The sequence below is a fragment of the Procambarus clarkii genome, chromosome 43, assembly GCF_040958095.1.
Source record: "Procambarus clarkii isolate CNS0578487 chromosome 43, FALCON_Pclarkii_2.0, whole genome shotgun sequence".
NCBI classification, from domain to species: domain Eukaryota; kingdom Metazoa; phylum Arthropoda; class Malacostraca; order Decapoda; family Cambaridae; genus Procambarus; species Procambarus clarkii.
The window spans coordinates 26,109,760-26,125,402 of record NC_091192.1 but is presented as its reverse complement, the minus strand read 5'-3'; the positions used below and the strand labels follow the sequence as shown (position 1 = coordinate 26,125,402).

General features: G+C 40.1%; 1 protein-coding gene and 1 non-coding gene across 2 annotated transcripts; both read left to right on the top strand.

Annotated features, from left to right (window-relative positions):
- The first annotated feature begins 2,443 nt into the window (after nt 1–2,443).
- On the top strand, nt 2,444–7,130 carry LOC123755847 (uncharacterized). Its single transcript, XR_011221987.1, has 3 exons — nt 2,444–2,690; nt 3,030–3,889; nt 6,257–7,130. It is a non-coding gene; the product is annotated as an uncharacterized protein (transcript).
- Nucleotides 7,131–8,986: 1,856 nt separating this feature from the next.
- Nucleotides 8,987–15,467, top strand: Lipt2 (Lipoyl(octanoyl) transferase 2). The gene is made up of 7 exons (XM_069300159.1): nt 8,987–9,146; nt 11,276–11,491; nt 11,623–11,826; nt 12,123–12,300; nt 13,296–13,415; nt 13,881–13,886; nt 14,449–15,467. Exons 2-7 carry the CDS (start codon nt 11,281–11,283, stop codon nt 14,675–14,677), a joined length of 948 nt encoding a protein of 315 aa, XP_069156260.1. The 5' UTR covers nt 8,987–9,146; nt 11,276–11,280; the 3' UTR covers nt 14,678–15,467.
- Nucleotides 15,468–15,643: the final 176 nt, after the last annotated feature.

Here is a 15,643-nt window from a genome sequence, read left to right as displayed (position 1 = left end):
TTTTTAAGTTTTTCCTGTGATTTTTTTTATTTTTATCTGTGTTCACAAGCGTTATGTTTTCGATCATATTTAAAAAATCTTCTTATTTAACACAAAATGTTTTAAAATTTATCTTTGAATGTTAACTAACAAGGAGACACAAATGAACGACGTTGAAATAGGGAGTGAACTAGGAAACAATGGTCACAAGGAAATAGGGAGTGAACTAGGAAACAATGGTCACAAGGAAATAGGGAGTGAACTAGGAAACAATGGTCACGAGGAAATAGGGAGTGAACTAGGAAACAATGGTCACGAGGAAATAGGGAGTGAACTAGGAAACAATGGTCACAAGGAAATAGGGAGTGAACTAGGAAACAATGGTCACGAGGAAATAGGGAGTGAACTAGGAAACAATGGTCACGAGGAAATAGGGAGTGAACTAGGAAACAATGATCACAAGGAAATAGGGAGTGAACTAGGGAACAATGGTCACAAGGAAATAGGGAGTGAACTAGGGAACAATGGTCACGAGGAAATAGGGAGTGAACTAGGAAACAATGATCACAAGGAAATAGGGAGTGAACTAGGGAACAATGGTCACGAGGAAATAGGGAGTGAACTAGGAAACAATGGTCACGAGGAAATAGGGAGTGAACTAGGGAACAATGGTCACAAGGAAATAGGGAGTGAACTAGGGAACAATGGTCACGAGGAAATAGGGAGTGAACTAGGAAACAATGATCACAAGGAAATAGGGAGTGAACTAGGGAACAATGGTCACAAGGAAATAGGGAGTGAACTAGGGAACAATGATCACAAGGAAATAGGGAGTGAACTAGGGAACAATGATCACAAGGAAATAGGGAGTGAACTAGGGAACAATGATCACAAGGAAATCATCTTTGGCATAAAACAGAGTATATGTGTAAAAGAAACTTGTTTAGGTGCCAGATTTCCGGAAAGATGACTTTGGTGGATCAAGGAGTTTCTTGGGAAGGATGTAAATTAATTAGATGGAATAATAATGACTCCCAAATGGATAACTATAGGTCTGAAGAACCTTATATGTAGAAAAGAAGCTTAGTACAATAGAATTAATAATGGAGGAAGTCAGTCTAGAACAAGAATGTGGTCAGTGGGGTGCCACAGGAGTCCATTTTGGGGCCAGTCCTTTTTGTCCTATACATCGATGACATAGTTGAGAATATTACAAACCACATCATTGACTTTGCAGATGACACGAAGATTTATTGTAAATTGAGAAATGAAAATGATATTGAAGCTTAACAAAGAAGGCTTTATAAGCCATTTGATAGTCAGAAGACCGGCAAATGCTTTTAATATTGATAAATGCAAGACCCTGCATGTGGGACACAAGAACCCGCGCCACAACTCCCAAATTAATGGCATTACTTCAGCAGATTGACGAAGAAAGGGACCTTGGAGTCAAAATCCACCACTCAGTGAAAGTTAGCCCAGCAGGTTGGAACAGCAGGTCAAAAAAACTTACCAAACACTAGGAATAATCAAAGCGTACTTTTGACTCTAAGGAAAATGAAGGCAGTGATTCAATTGCATAAATCTCTGGCGCGGCCCCATTTGGATTACTGAATCCAAGCATGGAGACCTCATCTCCAGAAGGATATAACTGCTCTGGGGATGAAGCTCGTGCCTGCAGTGTCCTCACTCCACCGGCCAGGCCAGGCTGGAGTACCACAAGGAGTACCAAAGATCATTGTGTCTTGAGTTACAGATGTTTGAATGTGTTGGATCACTTGTTATAATGTTAATTGTTACCTAAGTCTGTAACTAATGAAGCTAAGTTGGGTCTAACTTTCAAATGTGACATGTGACACGCTTTGACATATGACACTATGTAACAGTCCTTGACACCATGTGATACCATACACGTTGACGTATATATGTCACCATATGACACACGTTGACACATATATCACCATTGACACGTGGACACACGTTGACACACACAGCACTACTCACCTAGCCTAGTTGTGCTTGCGGGGGTTGAGCTCTGGCTCTTTGGTCCCGCCTCTCAACTGTCAATCAACTGGTGTACAGGTTCCTGAACCTATTGGGCTCTATCATATCTACACTTGAAACTGTGTATGGAGTCAGCCTCCACCACATTCACTGCCTAATGCATTCCACCTGTTAACTACTCTGACACTGAAAAAAAATCTTTCTAATATCTCTGTGGCTTATTTGGGTACTCAGTTTCCACCTGTGTTCCCTTCTTCGTGTTCCACCCTGTGCTACGTAATTTGTCTTTGTCAACCCTGTCAATTCCTCTGCGAATTTTATAGATTGTGATCATGTCTGCCCTTAATCTTCTGTCTTCCAGGGACGCGAGGTTTAGTTCCCGTAGCCTTTCCTCGTAACTCATACCTCTTTGTTCTGGGACTATATGACACCCGTTGACACACCCATGACATGTTGACAGAGGCAGCATGGAGGATGAGCTGACGTGTGTGGTGTGCTCGGAGCTGTACGCAGCAGGCACCAGAGAACCGGTTGTGCTGCCCTCCTGCGGCCACACCTTCTGCAGGCAGTGCCTCTACGGCGTGGTGGAGAGCCAGGGCGCTCTGGCCTGCCCCACCTGCAGGAGCCCGCACCCGGGGACACCTGTACAACACCTGCCTACTGTCTTCGCCTTGTTGAACATATCGGAGAACTTCAAGAGGTCTGAGGTCAGTGTGGGAGGGAAGGACAGAGTATTTTAAATAAATAAATACAAATAAATCAGTTAAGACAACAGGGTACACTTGTATAGTCTCCTGCTAGTTTAATTCAATTTTTAATTCAATATTATTTATTATTATTATTATTATTATTATTATTATTATTATTATTATTATTATTATTATTATTATTATTTATTATTATTATTATTATTATTATTATTATTATTATTATTATTATTATTATTATTATTATTATTATTATTATTATTATTATTATTATTATTATTATTATTATTATTATTATTATTATTATTAATTCTTATCATTGTGGTGGGGTGGGAGCAGCGAGGAGGGTGCAGAGAACACAGGTCGCCTCTAGAGTTCTGGTGCCGTGGGCTGCCAGAAGCCTCTGTGTGGCCACTGCCTCCTGGAGGCCCACGTGCGGGAGGGCCACAGCGTGGACCGAGCCACAGTCTTCGTGGAGGAGAGGAAGAAAGAGATTCACACCCGGAGCGCCCAGCTGGTCCAGAATATACGTACCAGGACCGATAGTGTCATCAGCGGCATCCTTGAGTTCATAGGACTCATCGTACGAGGCGCTGAGGAGAGCAGAGTCCTCAGCTCCTCGGCTCAGACAGCGGAGAAGATCTTGAAAGACATGACTGGAATTCACAGCATCGAGTCGATGCTGATGTCTTTGACTCTGGTGGAGAGCCTCCAAGCGGAGGTCAATAAGTTTTCAGCATCCTCAGCCCCTTCAAAGGAGGGACCGCCTGAAAGAGGAGATAGAAGGACGAGGTGTGACTCCTGTTGCCAGTTGGAAACTTCCTCGTCAGTATTCCGCCAGGTCTCCGTCAGTGAAGCCGAGTGGCAAGAGACCCAGATAGAAGAAACTGAACAGATTGCTCTCCAAGATGGTCAAGAGGGACAGAACGCCACTTTGGAATTCTCAGAGAGTTCGAACCCCGGGACGAAAACAAATCCGGAAGAAGTGAGAGAAGTGAGGCGCAGTAGCAGCGTTTAGCGAGGATGAGGCGCCAGATGGGTCACAAAGTACACGTGTTGGTGTGCCAAAGACTCCCTGGCCACTTCGATGTTGTGTGATGAGCTCAGACCATCGGACTGGAGAGCTGAGGTGGGATCACGGCCGCCTTCATCTCTATGCCTTGAGAAACCACTTGGATGATGGCCACTTCATGGTTCAGGTAAGCCTTTTTAAATTATTGTTCCGCTGACCGTAGGATAGAAAGTACAGCGCATTCTCGGGTGTAACAGGAAAATTCTGTGAGTAATGATGTTTTACTTAAGCTAAGGACACAGACCTCGGAGCGCTGTGCAGTTTCGATGAAGCATAAAACAACTGTGCCACTCGTACAGTTCAAATAACAATATCCTGTATCCAGATATATAAGCACCCCGTGGGTCTGTACCTAAACAGATCACCGCCACACAGGTTAGTGTGGGAGGTTAGTGTGGGGAGGTCCATGTGGGAGGTCAGTGTTGGAGAAAGGGAAGGACAGAGTATTTTAAATAAATAAATACAGGTTAACCTAAATACAGTTCTGAGGTTAAGTAAGGGGTTAATACTCAGCTGATTCTCCAGTTACTCCTTTAGGAAGTGTGGTGCTTTCTTTTATATATTCTGAATTTACTTGAGGACCACCATTTCTAGTGGTCTTGATGGGTACAAGAAGCCACCGGCTTGTCAAAAGTTTTAGTATTTAAAATGTTTTAATATTTACGGGTTCGGCGGGAAGGAAAGGGAATCAGGAGAAAGCACCAAGCCATTACAACTATAGCACTTGGAAGGAGGGATCAGGATAAGGATTTGGGATGGGACGGAGGAAAGGAATGGTGCCCAACCACTTAGACAGTCGGGGATTGAAAGCCGACCTGCATGAAGCGAGACCGTCGCTCTACCGTCCAGCCCAAGTGGTTGGGCTGGCTTTGGCGGGAAGACGATTCCATGGGTTTATTATTCTATGGATGTGAAACATGGTAATATATTGAGGTCATGCAGTGTGGCCGGACTCGCCTCCCTGGACTCCCGCTTTTTAACGTTATGCTAAAAATTATCATTGCAATATATAATACTTTGCTGGCTCGGCAAACACAAGAAGAGAGGGAATCTGCACGTTATATTTATATTAAAAAAAAATCAAAATGTTTATTTAGGTAAGGTACATACATAAAAGAGATTTTACAAAGAGTGATGGATTTATAGTTAGGGCTAGTACATACAATGCCTAAAGCCACTATTACGCAAAGCGTTTCGGGCATGAAAAACTTAAATGACTAAAGCTTAATACTAATTGAGCATAAAGAGTAAAATGAAAACATAGCTGAAAAAGCAGCACAAATACAATTCTGTCGACAAACAGCGCTCTTTAAAAAAAAAACAGACATTGGATGACATTAGAGGGGTAAGGTAGGTTACAGGGAATTTATTAGGTATAGCTTCGCTTTTATCTTAAACTGGTTGAGAGAGGTACAGTTTTTAACATGGTTGGGAAGGTCATTCCACAATCTGGGTCCCTTGATTTGTAGAGCATTTCTAGTTTGATTAAGTCGTACTCTAGGAATATCAAAACTATTTATTTCTGGTGTGGTGCTCATGGGTTCTGTTACAACCTTCTATGAAGCTTTTGAGGTCAGGATTGGCATGACAGTTTAGCGTTTTATATATGTATAATACACATGAGAGAATGTGCAGTGACTTAATGTCTAACATATTCAGAGATTTGAGTAGGGGTACCGAGTGATGTCTGGGGCCAGAGTTGGATATTGTCCTAACAGCAGCTTTGTGTTGAGTAATTAGAGGACGTAAATGATTTTGGGTAGTAGAACCCCAAGCACAAATACCATAGTTGAGATATGGTTAGACGAGGGAGTAATAGAGAGTCACCAGGGCAGGGCGGGGTACATAATATCTGATCTTAGAAAGAATGCCAACAGTTTTTGAAACTTTTTTTTGATATATTTAGAATGTGTCCCTGGAAATTCAGCTTGTGGTCAATGAGAATGCCAAGGAATTTGCCATCTAATTTGTTACAAATTTGGGTATTGTTTATTTTGAGATTTATTTGATTAGAGGATTTATTGCCAAACAGAATATAGAAAGTTTTGTCAATGTTAAGGGTGAGTTTGTTGGCAGTTAGCCAAAGATGGACTTTATTTAGCTCAGTATTTACTGTGGCATTTAGAGCAAGGGGGTCAGGACTGGAGTAAATGAAGGTTGTGTCGTCAGCAAATAGAATTGGTTTGAGGTGTTGGGAGGCATTTGGAAGGTCATTAATGTAGATGAGAAAGAGGAGAGGGCCAAGTATGCTGCCCTGAGGAACACCAATGTTGATGGGTAGGGTGGGAGAAATTGAATTATTCACAGAAACATACTGGAGCCTGTCAGTAAGGTAGGATTTGAGGTATTGCAGGGAGTGTCCTCTGAAAGAAAATCCAGGTATCTGGTTAAAAAATGAAAGTATAATGGATTTTGTTAACATTTGATGTAATACATTGGATATTAATTCACTGTGGCTGTGTTTTAAGTCTAATAGTTACCTTTCCCCCAACAGATGTCGCTTCTACAATCACTGATGAGCCGAGAAAAGCCTCAAGTGTTCCTGGATTTAGGTATGGAAGGGGCAAGTCTTGGTCGTGTTTACATCCGCCTCAATGGCCGCCTTCGTCGCGCTCAACACTTCCTAGCTCTGTGTCTGGGCTCTCTAGGCCCATCTTACAGGGCCAGCAAGTTCCACGGGGTGGCCAAGCCGGGTGCCCCTGGAGAAACCCTAGCAGGGGGCAAGTACTTGACCCCTGAGGGAACCAGCGTCCAGGGGCTGATGCAGGGCTTGGAGTGGGGAGGGGAATACATCAGTGAGAAAGTGGAAGGACTCGTGGTTGGAGCAAGGGGCGGTGAGCCGGAGTTGGATGCGTTTTTCCACATTTGCACACGCGAGCACAAAGGGAAGAAGTTCGCCTGCGCCTTCGGGGAGGTGGTGGAGGGTATGGATGTGGTACACAGCGGCCGTGAAGCATGTCCGCGTCAGAGAGGTCACCATTGTGGACTGTGGGAGTCGTCATTCCCACCTCCCAGGAGTGAGGCGCCTAACATGCTTACCGAATGACAATCCATTTGAGTACAACTATCTCACAGTCTAGTGGTCCGGGGTCAATACCCGGATAGGACAGAAACGATTGGGTACGTTTCCTTTCACCTAGCAGTAAACAGGTAGCCGAGAGTTAGACAACTGTTGTGGACTGCATCCTGGGAAAGGTTGGCCAAGAGGGACCTCGATAAGTCTATAAGGAACCTTACACTGTTAGATTAAGGACCTGCCCAAGATGCTATGTGTGCTAGTGGCTTTACAAGAATGTAAAACTTCAATGCTCTGTACTCTCATAAACCCAATGTACCTTCTTGTATATAAATAAACAAATAAATAAGAACAGGCTTCCTATCCCAGGCAACAGGAATTAAATTAAGTTAAAAATTATAGAGGTAGGTGATGTACTTTTGAATCATGGAAATGGTGACAACTGTATTTGTCTAGGACAGCGCTCGGGGGTCGTAGCCCTAAGGGTCCGGGTTCGATCCCCGGCGGAGGCGGAAAACAAATGGGCAGAGTTTCTTTCATCCTGATGCTCTTGTTCACCTAGCAGTAAATGGGTGCCTGGGAGTTAGACAGCTGGTATGCTGCTTGTTCACCTAGCAGTAAATGGGTACCTGGGAGTTAGACAGCTGGTATGCTGCTTCCTGGGAATGTGTATATATGTGTGTGTGTGTGTGTGTGTGTGTGTGTGTGTGTGTGTGTGTGTGTGTGTGTGTGTGTGTGTGTGTGTGTGTGTGTGTTTGTGTGTGTGTGTGTGCGTGTGAAAATTAGGACTTACCCGAAATAACACTGTGAGTCCTAGCGGCTGTACAAGAATGTAAGAACTCTTTGTATATATATAAATAAAAATAATGTTGATTACTTCTAGGTGAAAAGATATATTGTATATGAGTAAAATAGACACGCATGATATCGGTTGAATTAAGGTGTGACTGTCATTAGTAAGATTATCATAAGTAAGAGTATCTTAAGATTACTAGTAGCAAGATCACATCTTATAGTATTAGTTGGTCCTGTGCCGCAGTGGTAAACGAAGCTGAGTCACAACCAGATTGTCCAGAAGCAATTGGGCAACGTTTTCCTTCACCTGATGTGTCTGTTCATCCAGCAGTAACTTGGTACCCGAAAGTTAGACAACTGTTGAGAGTTGTAGTACTAGGGAATTAGGTCAGTGGTTGCCCATAGTCAGTGGGACCTCGAAAACCCTATTGGGGTCCCGTTAGTACAGTTGGGATCGTTCTCGACTCACAATCGAGAATTCCGGGTTTGAAAATCCCTGGCGGGACAGAAAAGGTTGGGCGCGTTTCCTTTCACCTAATGCCGCTGTTCACCTAAGAGTAAATAGTTTCCCAGGAGTTTACATTCTTGGAGGGTGGGGGGGGGGGAACCTCGATCCAAGACTAGTATGTATATATACACTGGCTGCCTTTCCCCTGACACAATGAATTATTTATTATTATTTATATTATTATTATATAAATAATTAACAAATTATTCAGTCCTCAGTGACGCAGTGATAAGACACTCGCCCGTCGTTTCGCGAGCGCTTTGTCCTTGGTTCGTGGGGAGGATTGACTTGGCTTCTGTTCCTAGAGGCTGTTCCTTAACTGTAGCCTCTGTTCACCCAGCAGTGAATGGGTATCTAAACGATTTGGCGGGTCGTATTCCGGGGAAAACTAGGATTGAGGACCTGCTCGAAACGCTATGCGTGCTTTACAAGAATGTAAGAACTCTGGTATATATAAATAATAATAATAAAATAATTAAGCAGGTTCTTGTACTCAACTATATATGAGAAACTGTAATTGAATGCAAATTACGAGTAATTGAAATTAGTGTAGCAAGAGTACTAGTAGTAAGAGTGGTATGGGTGCTTCTCCCACCACCACATACAATAGAGGTTTGTTCTTCTCAATCAAAACTAAACCATAATAAAATACAAATTTTGTTTTGTTAACCCTTACAAACGTGTCCTTCGTGACGTCACAGAGAGCTTGCGGTGACGCAATACAAAAATCATCCAATTCACCATCAAGGATGTTGACTTAACATTCTCATCACCATTAATTATGTTAACGCATCATAGTCACACTTATTTAATATATAATTTAAAACAAAAACAAGCTTATCATTTCCTTAGTTAAATTGTTATGTGGTTATCAAAATAAAAATAATGTGAAATATTTCTCCGTATCGTGGGTGGCATGGACTGCATCAGCTGTGCTGGGAAACATTGAAGGGTTACCAGGTTGTAAACTGCTTCAGTATCTCAAGATGTCTGGCTCTTGCGGTCGTGTTTATGTCGTGTGTAGTGCAAGATGAACCCAGCTTAAAGTATGTCTCCATTCACCAGGTGATCATCGGTTATTTGCAGTGCTAAAACGATTTTATGTGGTGGTATACATCGATACACAGGGTCGGCCTAACGGGTATTTTATTTATATTTTGAGGGGAGCTTTAATTACATATTTAATTGAAAGTATAATCTGATTTGTACCAGTTTTGGTATGTAAGTAGCACAGTGGTGGGTACAGTTGGTTCACAACCCAATGGTCTCTGGGATTGGTTCAATTCCCAGCAAAGACTTAAACGTTTGTGCACGTTTCATTCCCCCCGGGTTCGGAACAACATTCAGCACCAACATTATAGTGAGAAAATGTGTCATATTTCTTCATTACTTGCGTAATGCTAGGAAGTTTTGGGTAATTAGACGGACACGCATATATAAAAAGCTAGGCCAGTGCTGAGGGTCAGTAGTTTGACCCTGTGGTGGGGGGGGGGAGGACTTCAATACTGTAACAGCCTAATGTATATACATACAATGGCTGCCTGTTCCTTGACAAACGAAACTTTAAAAAAATTAGCATTGTGGATATGTTAGATATAGGCTTATGGGGCACTTCACTATAGTATTTGTATACAAATAATATAACCAGAATTACATGGGCAGTATAATGCAGGTCCCACGTGGGTCTGTGTGAGCATAACCCTCTTGGTAATGCTTTTTCAATTATTTCAAAGAATGTACAGCATGTTCTCTGATACAGTCCACATTACAAAGTTCATGGGGAAAACTGTATGGATAATTCAACATTATTATGAATGTTCCAATTTCCTGCAAGTTTAGTAAGGTTGATTTAAGATTCATAAGGAAACAGAAAAGAAATGTTGGAAAAAAAAGTTTATTCACCTTCTGTAAACATTCTTGTAGAATAAATAGCCGTTACATTTTGCTGCTACATCCAATATTTCTCAATACTGCTTTATGACAGGTATCAATTCCATCCTGTGAATTTTAATTTAAAAATATTAAACATTCACTACCATTTAACAAACTGATTCCACCTAGTCGTGTTCCCCGTCACTTCTCGTGTTACGGGGAACTGATTCCACCTAGTCGTGTTTCCTGTCACCTCTCGTGTGACGGGGAACTGATTCCACCTAGTCGTGTTTCCTGTCACCTCTCGTGTGACGGGGGAACTGATTCCACCTAGTCGTGTTCCCCATCACCTCTCGTACACTATTCACACACACTTGCCACTCTCTTTAGTTAAGTAGTTAGTGCAGTTAAATCACAAATGAATAATCCTGGAATTCAATTTCCAGGCAAGGTGAGATGTTTTAACTCATTCAGGTGTTCACCTAGCAGTAAATTTTTACCTTTGAGATATGCAGCTGTTGTGGTTTGTATCCTGGGAAAGATCAGTGATTGGCATTGGTGGATGTTGATGAACCTAACAGGCTTTTTGTCACCTAACAATGGGAAACCATGTTTGGCTTGGTCTCCTCCTCCTGCCCCCTGTCATATTCACTCGCCACCATTCTCTCAAGTAGCGTATAGCCTGTCGATGTACACCTAGCCACGGATGACACTGCATCCACAAACTCGCCCATCCAATTATAGACTTCAGTGAACGGTTTTTCCTACAGACTTCAGTCTCTGGCCATGTAATACTCATTTATAATCCTCATTGTTCAGATCAGGAAACCTGTACTTAGTCTTATTGAGGGCCCTCAACTACTGCTAGGTGAACAGAGGTGTCAGGTGAAAGGAAACATGCCCAAGCCATTTCTGTCCTCCCTGGGTACTTAAAGCTAAGTATAATGGGATAACTCACTTTCTATCTAAATATGTACAACCTAATAAACAGTAGCCTAAGATTTTGTCAAGAGCTTGTATGACAAGAACAGGTAGGGAGATGTTAAATGGACTGCAGGTATTGTAACACTAGTTACAAGCTATTTATAATGATTCAAGAGGAGGGTCCTTGCACATAATTCAAATCACTTTCTCATTACAGTATAGCATTGTACAATATAGCAGCATCCTTTGTCTATACTTAAGTAAAAATCTCTCATTAAAATACAAGTATAGGCATTTATACATACAGTATCATAATGATCCCATTATAGAATAATACAATTAAATCATTATTTTCATTTCTAGTAAATAGTACAACCGAGTCTATTTTTCACTTGCAGCCAAGATGCCTCGCCACAGTAGGGTACAGCAGGAAGTCCTTCACTTGTATAAGCAGTGTCTTCGGGCAGCCGAGAAGAAGCCAGGTTTTTACAACAGTGTACAGCATGAGTTTCGTAAGAATTCAGCTGTTCCAAAGACAGACATACTCCGCATAGAGCACTTACTCAGACAAGGCTGGCGGAAACTGAAGATGATGCAAGATCCGTTTGTCAATGGTATGGGGCATTTTCAGAAGTGAATGAGTGTGTGGTTAAGGAATATACAGTAATGGTATTTGAAAAGCATATATTTTTATTTTTATAATATATTATAAGTACAAAAAATAGTACTGAACTGTATTTTGCAGAAATTTCAAATACAATTATCTCAGTCAGGTCTGCCAAACCAGCCTTAAAAATGGCAAGCAATATTATTCATGTTGAAAAATTGGGATGTTTGCGATACTTGCCCGTTTGGAATTACCAGAAAACGATAGCAGAAAGAATTGCAAAAAATGTAAAGGATGGGAAGACACCTGGCCACACACTACTGCTTGTGGAACACAAACCAGGTGTGTGCTAAAGTCCTACTTTAAGGCTCAGCTGTTTTTTTTCATGTTGATTTAATGATTTAAGGTATTTAGTACTACAGTAACTTGTATGTGCGGCAGAATATAATATAAATTGTTATTTTGTTATGAAATTCACTTGATGGAAAAACCATATATGAGTGTGCACACACACACACGATATAAAGTGATTGTAGGGAATATTTTGAAATGTAATTAATAATGATTTTTAATGCACAATTTTCAGATAGTTTCCTGTGTAATATAACTACACTTACATCATTGTCTTATGCTTACAGTATACACAACTGGCCTTCGTGAATATGAATATACAGCTGAGGTGGAAGCTCGACTGAAGTCGACAGGTGCGGACTTCCACCACACAAACCGTGGGGGACTTATAACCTTCCATGGGCCAGGGCAGCTGACAGTTTACCCCATTTTACACTTGAAATCCTTCAATTCTGGCATTAAATGGTAAGGCTCGGTTGTTATCCCATCTCATTATTTTTACATAAATCGAAGTTTTACTCATAATTTCTAGATTTAATATTTTATGGGATTGTTCTCATCAATTATATAGTGATAATAGTAATATTTTAAAAAATATATACTGTACTGTACATATAACATGATTATTGGTAAATTAGTTGTTACAGCAAATTTATATTAAATAAAGCCACTAATATGCAAATCATTTCGAGTATAACTTAAAATAGCTCGGTTAAATTATTTATAGGTTTAATGGAGCAAACCAAAATAAATGAGAAGTAATCTAGCATACATGAATTATTAAAAAAAAATTGCAAATGATATGTAATTTAATATTCACAATACAGGTAATGACACAACCTCAAAATTTACTCCTACTTTTGATGAGGAAATGCAAGTTAAATTTGTTGCATGAAGTTAATTACTACACATAAGGGGCATAACTGCCCAACCCCTCACAGTGTTCAAAAGAGAACTTGATAACACCTCCAGAGGATACCTAATCAACCAGGCTGTGATTCATACATCAGGCTGCAAGATGCCGTGTCCAACAGCCTGGTTGACCAGTCTGCCAACCAGAAGGACTGGTCATGGACCGGGCCGTGGGGACGTTGAGCCCTGAAATCATCGCAAGGTAACGCACGGCATTTATAGCAACTCAATGATTGCCTGAAAAGCAAGATTTATATAAATATACAAATACTCAATTTATAGAATTGATTCAGAGTGAAGTCACAGAACAAGATGTATATGAGAAAGTATTGATGATGTATGAATCCCTGGATTTCCTAGGCACATGCACTACCAATTATAATGAAACATCTTTGATCATTGCTAAATTGGTTGTTTAAAGAAAAATGTATACATGACTGTATTTTTAGCCTTATTTCACCTCCAGAGTAAATAAGATAAAATCCATGCTTGATTCATTTAAAAAAATTGCTGCAGTGAAGTTTCACTGAATTACTTGTGTTTATTAGGTATGTGTGTGCTCTGGAACGGACTGTCATACGGACTTTGCAGTTGCTGGGAATTACTGGTGCGCACACAACACCTCACACTGGAGTGTGGGTTGGTGAAAATAAATTGTGTGCTAATAGGTAAGGATATGTTTTCTTTGTATGATTCGTGACCTTAGTGTTTAACAGCTTTCACATGGAAGATGGCTCCCTTCTTCTGCTACTGTTCCACTTACACAGTGTGCTCATTCGAAAAAATCTTAAGTCTACCTTTTACTGGTTCTCATAGGAACTAAATAATGACTACCTCATCTCTATAATTACCTAACATTGAATATTCAAGAAGTGTGTTCTAGTTACTTGATTGGAACTATTTAGTACAAAGTTTTTTAAGCATTCTCAGTATTGACAATCTTGACCACTACGCCACGGAGCACTGCTGTCATATCATAGACATATCTTGTGATATGAAGTTTTTCTGGTAGTTTTCCCAGCTTGCTTCCTTTATTGATGAATTATTTTCTTCACAGTAAGCTCTTTCTAACCAAATACTGTAGTTGCAGAAAATTGTAATACCGGGTTGATGATGATGGTTGGTTTTAACAGTATACAGTGTAATTGCATGAAATACTTTCTCTAGCTTATTTTCCAAAGGGAAAATTATGCCATGCTTTTTTCTCCTTAGTTACATCAGGTTTTGTAAGAGTTGCTGCTTATTTCTTCATTAGGTCTACTGTTGCAAGATGTTGCAAACACAACTATCTTGTTGTGAAATGAGGAGTAGGGGTCTAAACCATGATTACATTTTCACCACCCTATGTCGTCAGACTTACTTTAACTAAACCCAACCATCCCAACCATAAGAGATAAAATGCTGTGTTTTGTAAATGATATGCACAGTGTAGTGTGATGTCATTATAACATCATAATTTTATTCTGGCTCAGGTTTTAGCATCTACTGGAAAGAGTAATTTTATTTCATAAATGATTGAACTACATGTTCCATTATTATAGAAATGGAGGAAGGGTGATGGTTATAGGTATAGATATGCAAGATAATATTTGTTCTATATTTTTACAGGTAGACAGCTTCCTGATTTGCATTAGTAAAGGTAAATTTTGAAATGGATAAATTTGCATACATTTGATTTTTCTGTATATTTCAGGTATCCAGGGGCGTCACAGTAACAACTCATGGCTTAGCCCTGAACTGCAACGTAGATCTGAAGTGGTATGATCACATTGTTCCATGTGGGCTGGACGACAAGGGTACAACAAGTGTCAGCAAGGAACTAAACAGGGATGTGACAGTAGACGAAGTAGAGCCTTACTTTCTAAAATCCTTCTCAGAGGTATTTCAATGTAAACTTGTTCTTGCTGCTGATGAATTTGTTATGGAATGATTAGTTACTACTGGTAATCAAAATTTATTACTATTAATGTAAAAAAAAATTAAAATATTGGTACTTTGGGCCAAGTTTTATTTTAAAAAGTAATGCAACATTAAGATAAAAAATATTTTGTTCCAGTTAAAAAGTGCTCCATGTCCTCTGATGTAACACAAAAAATATAGATTTGACTTTGTGCTGAATTAATCTACTATTGTGTGTGATGTATTTAGGTGAAAGTTTTATGGTATTTTTAGTAAGCTTCACGTACCTCACAAATACATAACTTTAATTTAGTTAGCGACTAATCTATTATCCACAAGAACATTGTTCATAGTTCGTGTTCATTACGCTTTGGATAACATACCATATAAACAACTCAAATATCTTAGTCTATCCATTTCATACACCATTTGTTTACCCACACGGCCCACCCTTTAGAGGCAGCATGCACCTCGGCCACACACTTACCATTGGGATTATTTAGAAAAAATGCAAAACCTCTCTAATATGTTGGCCAATGCGTTACTGTAGACAGAGAGAGAGAGAGAGAGATATCGACCGACCTACCTTTTGTAGTACAGTACAAGAAAACCCATACCATTCCTCTGCAAGTTCAGAAGTGAAGCATACTAGAATTTTTTTTTTTCCATAATAGTTAATAGAACTTGACAAATATTACAGAGGTGTTTTGTTTGGCTCTAATGATTGCTCATATATATATTTCCAAATCAAGATGTGACAGTGTAGTATGTATATATTTCTAGTTTCTGAAAAAATAAATTATTTAAATACTGTAACTGAAGTGTGGCTATTTATTTGCATTTGCTATAAAAGTGTGCCTTTTGTTGCTACCTAATCACACTCAAGGGGGACAGGAAATACATGACCAGACAAATTGTAATGGCTATGGGGCATGCAGATTGCTTCCAGAAATAGGCTCATGGAACAGGGTATCATTAGGGAGGCCTGGAAGTACTA